The sequence below is a fragment of the Microtus oregoni genome, unplaced genomic scaffold (genome assembly GCF_018167655.1).
Source record: "Microtus oregoni isolate MIOR12 unplaced genomic scaffold, Mior012 000005F_ref0000423, whole genome shotgun sequence".
NCBI lineage: Eukaryota > Metazoa > Chordata > Mammalia > Rodentia > Cricetidae > Microtus > Microtus oregoni.
In genome coordinates, this window is record NW_024543064.1 from 36,740,841 (window position 1) to 36,759,325 (window position 18,485).

The 18,485-nt window shown below is 51.2% G+C and overlaps 1 protein-coding gene across 1 annotated transcript in view; it reads right to left on the reverse strand.

The window, feature by feature from the left end:
- Window positions 1–4,753: 4,753 nt before the first annotated feature.
- The window catches only part of Trabd2b (TraB domain containing 2B), a 198,690-nt gene continuing 184,958 nt past the window's right edge, over window positions 4,754–18,485 (reverse strand). The window contains exons 6-7 of the mRNA XM_041652073.1: window positions 16,615–16,884; window positions 4,754–9,739 (exon numbers count right to left, since the gene is read on the reverse strand). Coding sequence (XP_041508007.1) covers window positions 9,535–9,739; window positions 16,615–16,884 — 475 coding nt within the window. The 3' untranslated portion in view covers window positions 4,754–9,534. The remainder of the gene's footprint in view (window positions 9,740–16,614; window positions 16,885–18,485) is intronic.

The window sequence follows — 18,485 nt, forward strand, 5'->3', positions numbered from 1 at the left end:
TGTTGCCCTCTGGTGGCAGCTGCTGGATGAGGGGACCATCTTCCAAGCCTAAACTCCGCCCCTAACTCCTATGCCTCTGGGGTGTAACTGATGTGGGTGATCCAGAGAAAAAGGAGGTAAAAGGGCTCGGGAGAATCCATTCCTCTATGGGATCCCAGTGGGGCAGTAGAAGGGTCTCTGGGATATGGGAGCCAGTGAGTCATTCTGTTTCTGTGTCCAGGCCTAAGGTAGGAAGCCCAGTCAATACCCTTTACTCCTTTCCTCCCCCTCATCCTGATACCAGCAGTATTGGTCTTCATTTCTCATCTCTCCAAAGCATAACTGTACCCTCTCCACTTTCCGGGTAACTCTGGGCTCGGGCTATATTTTCCCATTGTAAGGGTGTGAACATTGAGGCTCAGTAAAAGGATGAGACTGGCCCCAGGTATCAGATTTACTCCGTACTATGCCACTCCTCTGTTCTAAAGCTGCTGTGGCCTCCGGCTAGTCACAGAGTAGTGTCCCAGAACCTCTGGCTCAGCTACAGTGGCATAGCCTCTGTTGCTACTGGCAACCCTGTGCTCTGAATGCAGAATATTCCAGAAGCCTCAGCCTCAGCTGCTTCTTGACCTCTGGCTGTGTGTGGTGCCCATAGGCTAACTCATCCTGTGAGCCTGTTTCCAAGGTGTTTTCCCACCCACCATCTCACTAAATGCTCACCACTGAAGTACTCTTATTATTCCATTACAGAACTAGGGAAAATGAGGCTGAGAGAAGGGAAGTTGAAGTCCAGTCCCCAGGCCCAGCAGGACCCTTGTTGATGAGCCTAGGACTGAACGAGCCTGGAGGATCTTAGGATGGACTAAAGGGAGTAGCTGTCCTATCAAGTTTAGGAAGTCAGGCTGTTCCTGGGTGTGATTTTTTTCAAGTCATCCTAGGTAAAGGAGGCTTCTGTCTGAAAAGTGCTGTCTCCAGGCCCATGGCTGGGCTTCTTGTAAAGCACCAATGCATGCTGAGTTTGCAGAGTCCATGGTGACATTCCCCGTGGTGACATTCCCCATGGTGACACATTCCCTATGGTGACATTTCCCATGGTGACACATTCCCCATCATGACACATTCCTCATGGTAACACATTCCTCATGGTGACATATTCCCCGTGGTGACATTCCTCCTGGTGACATTCCCCATGGTGACATTCCCCGTGGTGACATTCCTCGTGGTGATATTCCTCGTGGTGACATTCCTCATGGTTACATTCCCCATGGTGACACATTCCCCATGGTAACACATTCCCCATGGTGACACATTCCCCATGGTGACACATTCCCCGTGGTGACACATTCCCCGTGGTGACACATTTCCCGTGGTGACATTCCTCCTGGTGACATTCCCCATGGTGACACATTTCCCGTGGTGACATTCCTCATGGTGACATTCCCCATGGTGACATTCCTCCTGGTGACATTCCCCATGGTGACACATTCCCCATGGTGACATTCCTCCTGGTGACACATTCCCCATGGTGACACATTCCCCATGGTGACACATTCCCCATGGTGACCTTCCCCATGCCACAGAGACCCTGTTCCACTCTACTCTTCCTTCAGACTGCAGTGGTGCAGTCTCCTGATTCAACCTTCATGTAGGTTCATTTCTTTCTGTCTTCTCAACCCTGGCCCTTTCCACTGCTCCTCCCCCACCTCCCAGCACCCTAGTTCCATATCTTGCTTCCTCTCCACCTTTCCCTACACATGTTTTTTTTTTCTGCTTTTCTGATCTCATGCATTCTCTTCCCTGGTCCTTGGTCAAGGTCCTGCTTGTGTGGCAGGACCAATCATCCCCTGCCACCATTACAAAGAGATGGGAGGTGAATGGAAGCCAGGAAGGTACATCAGGAGACCCCATGATGCTCCAGTTTTCCTTGTTGGGAATTGCTCTTCAGGTTAGAAGTGTTATTCTTCTTTAGTTGTAATTGATAGGGAGAAAGAATTGAAAAAATCTAAAAAGATATACACACATCACACACACACAGACACATCACACACAAACACTACACTACACCCACACACCACAGTACTCAAATACATCATAGTACACACATATCACACACACACACACACACACACACACACACACACACTATTCTACATACACAAATGAGGGAGGTGCAGAGGAACTGCTTCCCAAGCCCAGGACCAACCAACATAAAAAAGGAATTTCTTAAAATAATCCTAATTAAAGTGTTCTAGGAGTGACCTGTCTGCTCACCTGGGTCAACAGCTGTGGGGATAGCAACTGGAGTTATACCCTGTGCCCATCCTACCCATTCTGCTTGACTTTTGCCCTGTACTAGCATCTCCAGGACAGAGGGAGGAGGGGTTCTAGCTGGACTCGGCACAGCCTGAAGCCTCCTGTCTCCCATAGCTCACTGGCCTGGAAGACCCAACCTTTTGTCCTGTCTACTCACAGGCCAGACATGGCCTGGCTGTTCCTATCCTGTAGCAGCTGGCATCCCCAGCCCTTCCCAACTCCTCCCTGTCCCAGTGCTTGCTACTTGGCCATGACTAATTGATTGTGTGATTATTTCCGGGGTCTGGGTGGCCAGGGAACCAACAAACAGCCAAGCAGCCTTCCTTCAACACTTTTATTCTTAGTCACCTGTTCTATCGTGTCCCATTTCTGGGCCACAGCTTTCTTCAGGGAGTACCTGAATTGAGGAACAAGGCTCCCAGAGAGGGAGGGATGAAAGGAGGGAGAAGGAGAGAAGGAGGAAGAGAGAGAGGGAAAGAGAGAAAGCACAAAGCACAGGGTTGGGTTCATCATAGGAACCCTTACACCATTGATGTCATCACAGAAGGCCCTGACCGGAGCTGGAACAGGGCACGACTATCTCCCTGGAGTTCCTTCATGCAGTTGTCAGATACAACGAAGTCCTGGGTGGGTTCTAGGACCCATCTGACCTCGTGGAATCCTAACCTTACCCACCTGTTCTGTAGGCTGTGGATGCCAACACTTTCCCTGCCCATTTCGTAGCCACAGTCCCCCATCTCCAGAATAGTAGAATGAGGTTAGCCTCGGTCATGGCTGTGGGTTCTGGCCCTGACACACTCACTATGGGAATCACAGTTGTGTGAACATCTCTGTAGGCCTGATACACTCCCTATGGGATCACAGTCGTGTTACTTAACATCTCTGTAGCTCAGTTATTTCATTTTAAAAATGGAACTGATGTGTAGAAGTTCTGAAAAGATTCTAGAATCAAATGAGTTGAACATTTTCTGATATACCACAAATTCTCCATAAATGTTAGCCAGCAGTCACAACATTAACACCTGTGCCTAGAAATGGGCCTACCATGACAGTGTCTATTGTTCCACAGCTCCATAAGTAGGCTGTCCTGGCTGACCAGTGAGCCCAGGGACCTGCCGGTCTCCACCTCCTCGCCACTGGGATCACAAATCTGCACCCCCATGCCTGGCTTTTTTCTTTTTCTCTTTTTAACAAAACACAGGCTCTAGTGGTTGGACTTAGGTCCTCATACTTGCATGGCAAGCACTTCACTGACTGAGTTATCTCTGCAGCCCACGACTTCCAATATTTCAGCGGACATCTCTTTTATGTCCAAGTTCTGGGGATATTCCTGGGGAAACTCAGGTCCCAGGAGCTGACACTTGATGCTTCCATATGTTCCATGTGTCTTGTTTGATACCCACCTCCCCTTCATTCTTTCCTTTTCCATGGACTCCATCATTCTTCCCCAAGCACTCACTACAGACTGTAGCTATGTGGTGGCCATCAGTCACTGTGCTTGGAGGTGACACAGGCGTACTGTCCTGGAGCCAAGAGGAAGAGAGCATGCTAATGACCTCATCGTTCCACAGGGTACACGTGACCAGTTAGGTATGGGGGGTTAGAAGGTTTCTTGGAGAAGGGACTGCTGGAGCTGGGGCATGTAGGATGCACAGGGGACCAAGGATCATTGTGTGAGACACGGAGACGCAGGGAGCCTGGCAGCACTGGCAACAACATGTGCTAAGACAAGCTAGACAAAGCCAAGAAGCAGAGGGCACAGGCAATGACTATAGAGTGTTGTATCCTAGGAGAGGGACCACAGGGAGAGATGGTTTTCTGGCTGGAAACATAAGAAGGGACTGGATCGTAGAGGGCTTGGATGTCTTTTGCCAGCAGTACTGGGGAGGCACTTTAGAGTCTTCAAGGGAGGGAAAGACATGGTCATTTTTGTGGTTTGCAGAACTCACTTTAGCTGCAGGGGAGATAATAGGTTAGAGGGACATAGATGTGACTGGCAGACATTTCCCAGTAGGCCCGAGCCAAGGAAAACCACAGAGACGGAAGTGACACAAAGTGGTGACATCTCCGGTGAGAAGGGAGCTCCTCCAGCAAAGCCCAGGCCTTGGTGGTATGTAACACAGCTGCACAACTCTTGCTCCAAACATGGGCAGCTCCCTTTGCTTGGCAAGGGTCATACACACTTCCCAGTGCTGGGCCCTGCACCCACAAGGTCCTTGCTGAAGCCACCTTCTCAGCCCAGACCCAAATCTATGCATAGGAAATGAGGCCATTCCCATTGTCTATGCCACACTGTTACAGGTCCCGGCTCTCACAAGCCAGGCAATTCCCCCAAAGATTCCTGCAGAAGGAGAAGGGGATTGAAGTTCAGCACATGGATACACCAAGGTTAAGTTCATAATATCTTTTATTAATATATTATGCTACAAAAATATTTTTGGCAAAATAACATTAATAGCATCTTTCTTTGTCTTCTATTATACTCTTAAAGAACTCTTCATGACAATTCACAGGGGTGAGGGAAGAGGTGATGAAGAACAGCACAAACACTGGGAGAGCTGAAGCCAGCTTGGTACAGTGAGGCACACTGGGAGAGCCAACAAATCTGAGACTTCGAGACTTAGAGCTGGGCAAAGCCTAAGGCCAGCTTCCCCGCCTGGAGCCAAGTGCTCTGCCCACCCAGCCTGGCAACCGGGGAGACTCCTGCCTAAGAGTCCCTGGTCTCTCACACCAGGCAGCGTAGACTTGGATCCTGTTCAAAACCACATTCCCCAGGACAGGTCTTAGGACGGAAGGAGCCTTTAAGTAAAGCTTTCTAGTCTGTCACATGCTCTCATCATGGCCGCCTGCGGGGCCAACATGGGAGGCTGGGCTAAAGAAGGGTGGAACCCCACCTTCAAGGAGACCCAACATTATACACAGAATTCCCCTCCTGGCTTCAGGAAACTCTCCCTATGGTCCAAGAGGAAATGGAGCTTAAAGAGGGGCAAGGGCTTACCCAAGGCCATCAAGCAAAGGGATGGGTGGGGGTGGGGGATCCCAATCTGCCTTTGGAGACAGGCTGTGAGGAGCTGACATTCCCAAGGGTCCTTATAAGCCCCGTCTTTCCTTCCCCAGGGTTGGGCACAGACAGAAGGGCTCTGGGCTGGAGCCATGGGCAGGGTTTCAATCTAGCCTCTCCTCCCCATGACATCTCCTGCCCAAGAGCTGCAGGCATTTCTGCCATCTCATGGCAAGTCTGGCAGGGCTGTGGAAGAATGGGGGGAGGGTGGCTAGGGAGGCTTGTCTGAGTCCTGAATCTACCGGCTTAGACAGCCAGCCAGGGTGATATTTTTGGCTGCTTAGATGAATTTTTGGAAAAATAGCAATGTTTAAAGAACCTGAGCCTTACAGAGCCAGGGGGCACCTCCATGTCATTGACATCAGTCCTGTGCCAAGACTTCCAGCTGGCTACCACAGCTTCAGCCAGTGGGCCTTGGGGCCTTGCATACTCTGCCTCTCCATCCAGCCAGAGACCTCTGCCCTCAGGTGCTGTCCTTTACCAGCTGGGGAAGTGGAAGTTGTCCCAAAAAAGAAAGCTAAGGCTGTCTTTCCCCTTTCCTAGCTCCAGACTTTCTTCCTCCTTTGTCTGCTTCCTTTCCTCCTTTGTCCCTCTCAGTGCATCTAAGGAGTATCACTTTTGTGTTGAAGGACATATAGAAAAATGACACATGACCTACTCCATTGAATTGCTTGCTTTCCCAACCGGGAGCAATTCCTATCTAGACAGCCCCAGCTCTGGAATGTGGGCATGGTAACGGGTCCCAGGGCACACAAAGGGCTCTAGGGGGACATCCTGAAGCTAATGCCCCCTCCCAATTATCTTCACAGGATACATGATTGGGAGAAGGGAAGAGAGCTTCCCCAGGGTAGTAACATGTATAAAACACTGTGTATATTCTAGAAATAACAAATATGATTCCATCTGTCAGATCTGGGGTGGGAAGGATGAGAATGGCCAGCAAGGTCAGCTGAGCCGGGTCATGGAGGATTTGGAATGCCAAGTGAAGGACCTGGTGTTTATCTCATGGTTATCATTACCCCAATTCTGTTTTTTAACACCCAGGATGTCATTTACGCTACAAATCCTGCATAGAATATCATCTTTTCAAAGAAATTCTCTTTTGGTAGCAGTTCTCTTCTTTGGGATCTGTTGTGATAAGAGTACTTGGCTGAGTGGTGGGACAAAGCACCTGAGCTCCCAGGCTTGCCCAAGTCTAGATGAGGCCAGGAAGTAGCAAGTGACCACACTGCATGTGGAGAGGATGTACGTGGGGGTCTTCCCATGTGAGATGAATGTTCTGAGCCATTGCTGTCCACACATGGCAGACTCTGGATCTCTGACCCTGAGGACTGGCCCCTGCACCTCCCTGATTCTTTTCCCCTCACCATGTCCCGGTCACTTAATCTTCTGGGCCTCTGGCCTTCCATCATTCTGTCTGCCTCAAAGTCAAAGAGAAAGTTCTAAAAATACTCAAGGAACGCCCAAAGGAATGAAGCTTTGTGTTTATGAGTCCAGCTAGACAGAACATGAAGTCTGAGAAACGGCTGATGGATTACTGGTGTTTTCAGAGCAGGACACGAAGTTGAAGTGGCCTAGCAATACATTTTATTTTTGTGCCTGAGGCCTCCTGGGATGTAGGCCAACAAGTTGAGTTTGCTACTTACTCAAACCCTGGCTTATTAGAGATCTCCAGGGAACAAGCACCGTTGCTCTTAGATGTCTGACCAATAATTGTTCTCTCTTCTAGGTCTATGTATCCCAGGTTGGTCCTCAAACTTACGATGCTCCTGCCTCAGCCTCCCAAGAACAGTCATTACAGACATGTGCCCCTAAGCATGGCACATTGCCTTTCTTTAAAACTTTTAAAGTCTGGCTGAGGAAGACAGTTTGGAACACTTCCTTCACTCCTCATCTTCCTTAAGAAGGGATCTGGAAGGACAGTGGGCTGACACTGGGGCTGGGGCAGCAGTAGCCCAGGATGGCTCCTCTATCCCATCCTGATGGTGAACTCTTCTGGGCCCAGGAGGGTGGGTACAATTCAGCCTGTATGTGTAACCTGGCACCGTGCTTTCGCAGTGATTATATGCTGCATTAATTCACCATTTTGGCCCCACGCCTGGCACAGGTCTGGGCACACAGTCAGGTGCCTGGACTGTTTCCCCAAAAGTTTCATCTTTAATTAACCTCAAGTTTGATCTCCATACATTTCATGCCATACTCTGCCCCAAACAGGGGAATCTGGCCTGTGTGTTTCCAATTCCTTTACACTTATCTCATCCCAATAGTGCTCTGCACGATCTGTTTGAAGTCTAACTTCTGAGCCTGCTTTAAAAGTCAGCTAAGCCCCTTCCCGCTCAGCAATAGGAAGTTACATTTTTTTTTCCCAAGGATAAACTGACTCCAGTCCTGGTGGAGGTCAAGTTCAGTTTACAGTGTGGTGCCCATGGGGCTGGCGGGACCCTGTGAAGCGGAGTTCCAGAATCCTGCCAGGTCTCAGGCTTAAACCTGTCCACTGGGGCAGAGCTGGAAAGAATTCTGCCGCCTGCCAGCATGCCTGTGGGACCCCTGACTACCCAATGAGTTGCCCAGAATCCTGCCATCTCAGAAGGGATAAGTCTGCCAACATTAGCATGGCAGTGTTGCAGCCAACCAGGCGCCATCAAGGCTGCCAGGGAAACCCATGTGCAGCGGGGTGAGAGAACAGGACTGGAGTCAACATGCCTGCGCCAGCTATGGCATCTTGGAGAAGTCTCTCCTCTATCTGAACCTTAGTATTACTCTTACTTTATTGACAGGTGAGGGGTCTTTCCTGCTCTCATAATTAAATAATTAATGAGCCACAAGCCCAGCTTTGAGCTGCAGGCTGAAATTCAGTCCACATTGGTTCACTGTGTCCCTGGTCAGCCCCTGGGGATAGAAGGGTAAGCCTGTGTCTCAACTCCCTGCCTGCCCAGATCCTGCTAGAGCCCCCTGGCTGCAGGAACCAGCAGGAGGAGCTGGTGAAACAGCCTCCTCGCCTGCTATAGGAAGCCTGGGAGGGCTCCAGTTAGGGAGATCTGCCTCCCTTGGTGCTTCTCCAGACAGAACAGGAGCAGAACACGGTCCATGAGACAAGGGTAGTTTTTGTATCACACTGATCTGGGTGTGTGTGTGTTTGTGTGTGTAAACTTGGGAGGATCTTTCTCACTCTTTTGGGGGTTCAGTGTCATCAATGAAATGAGGGTAATCACATCTCACAGCATTAGTGTGAGGATCTATGAAGAAGGGAGAGTGCAGAGAGCCCACCCTGCTGCAGGCTTCTGGTCCATGGTCCTCTGTTACCATCATCAGTACCACAACTGATGGCTCCTGAACTCCATCACTCCTGAAACCGTCCTGTGCCCACTCCTGTCCTTCTGCTTACTTCACTCAGCTGTGGTTTTACCAGCTTCTATGAAATGAAAGCTGGGCCAGTGCCACTGGAACACAGATCGCCCACTTGCTTCGAGACTTTGGGTAAATCCCATTCACTTTTTGGGTCTCAGTGTAGCAAAATGACCATGGGACTGGGTTCACCTGCCTCAGCACCAGTCTTCCACTTAGATGGAAAAACCCTCTCCAGGAGCTCTGGAAGGCCAGTCCACAGACACTCAGGACCTCAAAATAGCAGCATTTTTTCCCCCTTAAATTGTCCCTCCAGGGCCTGGGTACATCCAGGGATGAGGAGGATGGGCTGGCCACCATGCCTCTGGCTATGAAATTCAGCTTCACAAAAGCTGGGGCTGCCTTTCTGCTTGCCCTCAGAGGTACCTACAGTGTGAGAAGCCAAGCCTGACTAGGAGGCTTGGGGCCAACTCAAAGCCACAGTCCACACAGGTCACAGAGGTCATGGGAACCTGGGCTCCTTCCCTGGGTTGGTGTTGGGGCTAATTCAGGGACTATAACATAGGCTACATAAAAATAGTTTTATCGATAGAATAAATACATTTTCTCTTTTAATATGGACACATATTTTACAAAAGGGCCCCATAGCACTATGGGAAATTAAGACCTTCTACAAAAAAGAAGATGTAATTTGGGTACAATAAAGCTCTGGTGTTTTAAGGTCCCTGTCCTGTGTGAACTGCCTTGAGGTGTCAGTACCCTCTGAGGTGGCGTCAGACGGTGGGCGCGGTCACAGATTTCTGTGCCTTCTCTGACTGCTCTGCAGGGTGTCAAGGTCAGGAAGGCCCAAGGGTGTGTAGTAGGAAGGGGGCGACGATGGTGGCAGCGACAGCAGCAGGGAGGCCCAGTGTAGGTGCTGAGTTGCTGGTAGGCCCCGCAACGTCCTGCTGTTGGAGTTGGTGTGAGAACTTGACAAAAGGTTTGGTGGTCCCAGAGCTGGGAGTAGGCTGGAGAGGCAGCGGGGGTGGTGAGGCAGTGGTGCTGGAAAGAGGAAACAGAGACCATCAGCAGCCTCCTCCTAGGAAGAGAGCTTGGCGTTCAGCTCTATCCTTACTAGATATCGTAGGGAAGAGGAATAGTCTAGAATCCCACCCCCAGCTCAGCTGACCTCCAAGGACAGGCTGGGTTCACCAGTGATCGATCATGGGGGAGGCTCCCAGGCAGAAAAAATTGCAAAGTCATGAAGGCAGAAGCTCTGAGGTTCCCAGAGTATAGATTCCACCTGTCTATAGGTGTTCTGCCTCTGGTTGCTCCTTCCAAGGTTGCTGAAGGTAGCAGAGCACGTGTACGCACGCACGCACGCACACACACATGCCTTAATTTTCCCCACATCATCCTAACCGCCTTGGCTGGAGCTTCCCCCATGCCACCTGTTCAAACATGATTCCCACCATCACAATAAGCCTTCAGAATGGGTCTTACCCACCCCTTTCAGTAATGGTGGACCTCAAAGAGGCTACTGGTAGTCAGGTTCTGGGGCAAAGCAGGTTTGCACACCCATGGGGCAGGAGAGGAAAGACTATTGTCTCTCTCAGAGCAGGCAGGCAGGCACTCCTACAGAATGTGTATGCAAATCGGGCGAGCCAGAGGGTTTCCTCTGCACATTTTAGCTCACAGAACCCAGTGGGTTCAGTTTCCTGCCATGCTGGCTTTCAACCCCATGGGTCCTGTCCCCATCCCACTATACTGGGCTGTTCTACCTCTGCCTCATGTCCATCATGTCCACTGTCTTGCTCTTACTGTCTCACTCGCCTCTAGAGACTCGTCTGCTACCTCGGAAAGTTAAGGCTCACATAAAACACTCTCTACTTCCCACTGACCTCACTGTCATAGTGGGACATATGTTATAGGAGGCTTGAAGACCAGGTTTCTACTGAGGAGTCTTAGAACAGCGCCTGGCCCTGGGGAGCATAGGAAGGCTTTGCTGTTTTGTTTGTTAAATTATCATTAATAGTTTTGTGCCTCTGCCTCTCCTGCTAATAACATGGCTGACTTACAATGTGCTTCTGAGTACAGGCAGTCACCATGCTCAGTGCTACAGCTATGTCACATTACTGTTTCTGCTGAGCTCGAAGGAGATGAGGATTCTCAGCAAGGTGAGATGCACTGGGGCCATCTGTTTCTGTAGCATGGATGGTGAGCATTAGGGATGTGCGCTATTTCCTGGTGAGACCCTGAACAGTGATGTGCAGGTTCCAGGGTCAGATTGAGGCCTTGTTGGCTGCAGCCCCTGGAGGAGATTAATGCCTGTGCCTAGCAGAGGTCATTACCTCAGCCTCTACCCTCCCTTTCTTGTCTAATGAAAAAGAGAACTGCAAGCAACACACACACACACACACACACACACACACACACACACACCCATAAAAGTCCACGCCTAGCTGCTGCTGTGTGGCCCAGCCTGGGTAGTGGGGAGGCTCTGAGGGCTAGCTTCAGGGCAGTGGGCTAGATGCCCTGTGAGGTGGCCGGAGCCAGGGCTCAGGCTGTCCTAGAGTGGCAAGACCAAATGGGAATTACGTCTCACAAGACACCTATAGGCATTTTCTTTCACACTTTGAAAAATAAAGATGAAAACTCTCCCTTGGAGCCCAAGTGGTGTTTTTATTGCTTGGAAAGAGTCCCAGGAAAATGAAGTGGGACCGGGGAGGGGGACGAGCCCCTTTGAGTACAAGCTCCCTCCTTCTTCCCTAGCTTACTCAGCTCACAAAGCTGGTCCCCAGTCCAGGACCCACCCCCTTCCAGGCTTATGTTGGGGAAAATTGTCTCATGGCACAACGGTCTTGAGGCCAAACCAAACACACTGCACATTCCCAGGCCCTGCAGATGGCGGGCACTGGGGGGCTATGTCTGCTCTGAGCTGACAGGACCCCCAAGTGTGGGAAGGCCCCTCTGGCTGGCTGGAAAGACAGAGCTCTGTACAAGTCTGCGTTACCTCCTTGGCTTGATCTGTAAATCTGCGTCAACACTGTTTTCTAGGCCTCAGTTTCCCAATCTCTACAAAGGAAGGGCAAGGATGGGTCAGGGACTTTGAACTGCTTTCCTGATGCAAAAGCCAGAAGTAAGATCACAGGCAGAAATTCGAGGGAAAGCACAGACAAGTGAGGCGGGTGCCAGGCACCGTGTCAGTTGCCACCCCTTTCTGGGGGTTCCCTGGAACAGGGATGAATTCTGGCACCAGAGGCCTCTAGGAGCTCGCCAAGGCTCAGCACTGGGCATCTCTGATATTAATATTACTGTTAATGTGAGGAGCTGGTGTCTAATTAGGGACACAAGTGTTCTTTTTGCTCTTTGAATAAAACCAAAGATGAAAGTTCCTTGCCAAAGCCTAGAGTTTTTTTATTGCTTGAATGGAGTCACAGAGAGTGGTGGGGGTGGGGGTTGGTGAAGTGGAGCAGCCTCCATTTACTTCTTTAGAGACCTTCAGAGAGATGCAGGGGCACCAGCCTTAGAGAACGCAGGGCTTGGAAGACAGGATCCTCCTCCATATCATCACTGGAGGAGAACTTGTGATTCCCAACTGGATTTTGGCCTCTTTGGGCCAAGAAATCAGATGTAGGCAAAGACTCAGCTTGCTCAGCTGGCCTGCTTTCCCCTGCCTCCACCCAGTACCTGGAGCCTATCAACCTTCACATCTTGTGCCATGACTCCTTCCCCAGGAATGCCACTACCCTCCCTCAACCTTGCAGACTGTGGGCTAACCATTTGATGCGTTCTAATAGCTTCACAGTGGGTCAGAAGTGGAAGCAACTTTCCATCCCAAGGTGAAAAATGGGTCCATGGAAGGGAATTGCCAGGGTCCTATAGAGCTGAGACTTCAGGACACTATCTTGGGAGCCATATGTCACTGTCTGGTACCAGCACTAATCCGCAGTAATGGGTGACAGGCATGTATCCAACATGTACTTGCTAAACTGGGGGTGGTGTTCCTCAGCCCCCATCTATTGGCTTTAAGTCTAAGACATACTGAAGGTCTCAAGAAGCAGCATTCTGGGGAGACTGAGCCCAAGACACCGCGAACCAGAGACTCTGAAAGTAACATTAGCAGCAGCCACTTCAGGATCACAGTGGGGCTGATGTTGGCTTTACAGGCATCTTCTTACTGTCAAAGTCCTGTGGGGTGGGATTGCAACACCACTCTGTCTGATTCTTTCAGTGTTTCTTTTCTTTTGATTGGATGACTTCATTTTCCAATCCTCATGGGGCACCACCCACTTCAGGTAGGGTTCTGGCCTGACAGGGACATTTTGGCTACCCTTGACCACCCCACATTGCGAGGAATGAGAGGAACACCTTGAGCATGAAGGTCAGCTGACAGGAGGCACACTGTGTTCCCTCCCATCTCTGAGGGCTTTGACACGGTCACTGGGTGTGGCCTGTACTTGTCCAGCGGCACTCACCAAGGCTCTGTGTCTACCACATACTGATGCTCACCTCTGGGCCAGGCTTTGGCCAATGCCTAGCAGTTGGAAGGTACTCTCTCTTCTACACCTGTGAGTCCTCAACATGCTACCAGCCCAGATGTGCCAGTCACTGTGCCTCCATCTCTCTCTCTTACACACATGCATACACACACACACACATGCACACATGCATGCATGTGTGCGCACACAATGCTTGCAGACTTGAGGACACGAAGAATGAGAGCCGGCATAATTTCCAGGAATCAGCCAAGGCCCTAATGGAACAGGAGGCACTTTAGGATTGCCACAGACCCATGTTTTATGGGTCCTGGCTCGCCATGGTCACACCTTCCTCTGCTGTGTCTATCTGTGCTCAGAGGTAAGGGATTCCTGAGAATGCTCCTCTGCCATGCATCCATCTGTGGACACACTCAGCCCTTTCCACGGGTCCCCATAAATCATCCTGCCACAGGCTGCTGCTACTCTAAACTTCCTCCGCTGTGTTTACATCTTGGGGTAATGAGGGGCAAAGAGAGGCCAGCCTGCTCCAGGTGGTGTCCCAGGCAGGCACTCAGAGCCTGCATCCCTGGTTCCCTTCTCCTCAGGCTCAAGCATACAGTAAAAGACCCTTCCCACCTAGTGAGGCCTTGGGTGACCTGGAGCCGCCCAAACCAGATCTGTGCCCAGGATTCCCCAGCCTAGAAACAAAGAAATGTAGTGTGGGCAACAGTCCCATAGGTGGCTAGGGCAGAGAGGAGAGCTAAGCCAGGTGAGGATGGGAAAAGCCCTGAGATAGTGGGTGGCAAATAAGAACCTTAGAGTTGGGTGACAGTTCCGAGTCTCCATCCCTCAGCAAGTTCACTGATCTGGATGACTCTGATTCCTTCCCTGTAAAATAGGCCTACTTTCTGTGACTCCTGATAGGACTATAAAGTGACAGATATAAGTGCCTGGCACAGGAGGAGCTTCACAAAGGCTCACTGGCACGCCACCCTAAGCAGAGAGAAGCAAGTACAATAGCATGGGGGAGCAGGGTATAGCCCATGGTGGCACATAGCCTAGAGAGGACCCAGTGGAGCCGGAAGGCAGAGAAGAAGGTGAGCACCCCGAGACAGGCAAAACCAAAGAGCGGAAGACCCTCAGGGGCCCTGCTGTAGGAGTGTAGGTGGCAGACGGGCAAGCAGGGGTGGACGTGGAGAGCCAGCCCCAGGTGGGTGTGAGGGCTGAGCTAGAAGTGGAACCAAATAGGGCTCTAGGAAAACTGGTTTCTGAGAAGAGCTTCAAATGAGCTCCATCGGATCCTCTGCTCCTCAGAAAACTGGAGACTTGGGGACTCTGGGAAGAGTGGGATGAGTCCTTTGAGTATGAGAGCCTGTACCCAATACTGAGACTTCCCAGGGAGTGCAAGACCCACTTTCTCAAGAAGCAATGAGGGACTTTAATAAACTGCTCTTTGGTGGAACATTCTCTTTCAGCCTGAGCAGAGGGAGGTGCATCAGCTAACCACGGCTTTACCTGCTGGGGTGGAGAAGGGCTTCCTTCCCTCTGCCAAAGAAAAGCTGCCTTCTTCCCCCCGAGGCCAGGCTCTGTCTTCCAGAGTCCATGTTGTGAAATGGAAACTGTCAGGTGTCATTTGTCGGCATTTCCCTTTCGGACACAGTTAGGGGATGGCGGCTCGCTGCTGGAGCTGACAGCCGAGCCTCCCGCTACCCCATTCATGAGTTGGAGTCCTCTATTGAACAGGACGGCCAGTGAGCAGGCTATTTAGAGCTCTGAGTGGACTCGGGTAGCCTGTAAGCATGCCAGGACGATGCAGCTCTCCAAAACTCTGGGCTCTCGCACCCACTTAGGCGGAGCAGCCAATGCTGGGTACCCAATCTTAGTGTGTCTCAGCCAAGCAAGCCCCAGTGAGGCCTCTGCTATAGGCGGCAGGGCTGTCTCTGCAGAAGTGCACTCTTCGGTAGCCCAGAGGAGGCGCTGTGGCACCAACATCTAAGGGCTCAGTGGCTTTGATGCTACCCATTAGAAGAAGTCTTTTCACTATAGTGCATGTCATGCTCTTTGGGACGAGGCCTGGACTACATCAATCTCTTATCACTACTAGCTCAGACACCAGGCCACAGAAGAGCCCTGAAGTGGAAGGTACCATTGGTCAGCTTCTGAGTCCCTGGGAGGCCCAGGACAGGCCCTTCAGCTTCGCACCATGGTTCATATTCATGAATGCTCAGTTGGGCCAGAACTCCCTAGAGCTGCTTAGAACCTCCTGGGGCACACACCTCAGGTCTCCATCCCGACTCTCCTGCATGAGGTCTGTGTGGGGCTGAAGATTTGCTTATTTAACAAGTACCCAAGGTGGTTCTGTTCAGGGTGCAGAGGAAAATTCTGGATGGCATTAAGATCCAGACTGGGACTCTGGGTTCTGATGTTCCACTGTCTAAACATCAGATCCAGGACTGGGCTGCCACAGTGGGGGAGGGCTCTGGCCCATTCCTGAGACATTCCTTAGTGACACTATTCACTATCTGCAGAGATTTCTGCCACACAGCTGACTTAGGGAGACTGCTCTGGAAAGGAGAGGACCTGAGTGTGGGTGTTGGACAGAATCTTGGAGCAACAGGAGCTCTGGCCACAGGCTGAGGCAGGAGGTGTTGGTGACAGGAGGAGCAAATGGAAGGAGGATGGGGAGAGTGCCAGAACCTTAGGCTGTGTTCTGTACCTGCCTGTTTACAGAAAGGCTAACAGTTAACACTTCGGAGCCACAGTATCTACTGCCTGGTGTTCCTTTCTCTCACAGGGCGGGGGCCCCTCCAGAGTCTCCACGCTATGGCAATACTGCTCAAATATTCCCAGCACAGGTATTTGTCACCCTCTGATATGCTTATCCTGCCATGTTTGCTCCCACTTTCACTCCCATCCATGGGACAAAGGAATCAGGGGCAGACCAGGCACAGTGGACTTCCGTCGCTGCCCTTGGAGGATGCTTCCACATTTTCATTTTAATGTTAACTAATTAACTGTCTGTTAGTTACTGGCTGTACTGAGGATTGAGGCCAGGGCCTTGTGCATACTAGGCAGGCACTCTATCCTGATGCTATACCCAGACTTCTTTCTACTTTTTATTTTGAGACAGACTCTTACTAATTGTCCAGTCTGGCCTCAAACTTGGTATCCTCTTGCGTCCGGATCTCAGGCCCCCTGCCACTTTTAAACAGCAGAGAATTCTACTTGTTGTTATGTTGAGAATAAACCTCCCAAGTCAGATGTGTACGTGTTCTACATACCCCAAAATATGCCCAGGGAGATCCTCAAGGGTCAGCGAAGAGCCTGCCTCTCAGCTTCCAGTCTGACACCTCTGTCCCTGCTTGCTCATTGCAGGGTCTGGGGCAATGCACTAGCCCTAAAGGAGACTGGCGATCTACAGCTAGCTCCTGGACAGCCTGTCCCTTCCCTGCTCACCTGTCCTCGATGCGGACCCAGAGGTCGTTGAACTGCCTCGGCCGCTGCTGTTTGTTTAGTCTCTTGCGCCACTTTTGCCGTCCGAACTCCTCCAGCTGGCTAAGGCTGTCGGGGAGCAGGAGATGTGGGGACAGGACTGGATCCTCCTCCTCTGGAGGGGTGGTGGGGGTTGCTGAGGTTGCTTCCAGCACTGCAGCAGCTGGGGTTGCTGGGGCTGGACTGGCAGAAGAGGTGCCCTCGGGAGAGGGAGCCGGGCTCCCAGTAGCAGGGCTGCAAAGTGAAACAGAATGTGAGTAAACCGTGTGTGTGTGTGTGTGTGTGTGTGTGTGTATGTGTGCGCGGTGTGTGTGTGTGTGTGTGTGTATGTGTGCGCGGTGTGTGTGTGTGTGTGTGTGCGGTGTGTGTGTGTGTGTGTGCAGTGTGTGTGTGTGTGGTGTGTGTGTGTGTGTGGTGTGTGTGTGTGCGGTGTGTGTGGTGTGTGTGTGTGTGTGTGTGTGTGTGTGTGTGAGTGATGGTAGTGCAGAGGGGATGTCTTCAAGCAAGGGAAACACCACTGCTGGGACAGGCTAGAGGGACCCAGGGCAACCGTTGTCTGTTATAGAGAGACAGAGCATTGACTCTTTATTCCATCCTCTAGTCCACAAACTCCCTGCAGCTAGTGTGCCCTAGAAATTACGTATCAGCAGTGACCCAAACAGACGCCCCGCTACAGTTCATACCCTAAAGTGGGCGACAGAGTAAAACACACAGGTGGCCACACTGCTGGGGAGGAGAGCATGAGCAGATGGCAGAGACAGGTGTGAGAGCACAGGGCTGGAGGGCCGGCTAGACAAGGAGGTCTATGCCTATTGTCTGATCTTGATCAAGGGTTCACTCGGCAGTAGCCCTGGCGGAGGGTCTCTGGGTGAGTTATCTAACTTTGCTCTATCTCAGTATCCTGTATAATTGGGGGTAGGATGACCTGCACCTTCTCGAGGATATTGTGATTTCACAGGTGAAGGGCTTAGAACAGTGCCTGGCAGTGGTAGGCGGCCAGGCCATTCAAGAGTTGATGCTATTCAAGCTGTATTGGATGTGGATGGATCATCTTTTGAATGGGGGCAGGGCAGGGCTGTCACTAGAGCTCAGCCTGAAGGCTGATACAGTGCTCATCCCACTTTATAACTCATGGTCCACATTGTGAATGGGTAGCACTTGGGTAGGGGATGGAAGAATATTGCTACCCACTCCATCAGGATGGCATGCATGGTGGTGAATGAGCACCACCATTCGGCGCAATGGCTGATACCTGCTAAACCTCTCTGATGTGGGTCACCGAACAAAAGGACTTGACTCTGTAGCCACTCAAGGGTCATTTAGTCATGTCTGTGGAGTTTGTGCTTAAAGTAGGCTATGCCTCTCAGCCTGCAGACATTCTCTCTTTTATTCTTTGCTTACTGTGGCCCCAGAGGAGTTCCTTGGGGACATCTGGCCCTGGAGGGTTAAAAGTGGTCTTAGGAATTGTGTCCAAGCCAACAGCGTGTGAGGGAGGTAGTATCCAGGACTGAAAGCAGCCTGTCCTCCCATCCCACCCTTACACTGCAAGACTGAGTGGGTGAGGGGTTTCTCTCTCTTTGAAGAGCAAAAGGCCATTGGCTCAGCTCATCCCCTCCCAGCCCCCATGGCAACTCCAGACTCCCAGGATCCAGTCTATTGGAGATGCTGCAGCTGTTGAGGAGATAATTCAAAACAGTCAGACAAAAAGATAGCTACAGGAAGCACCTGTGGCCAAGGATGGCTTTTATTGTCGTTGCCTCCTCAGCTTCCCCACCCCCTCTGCCCTGCAAGTTCCTTCATCCCCCTGTACAGAAGACGAAGACTGAGAATCCTCT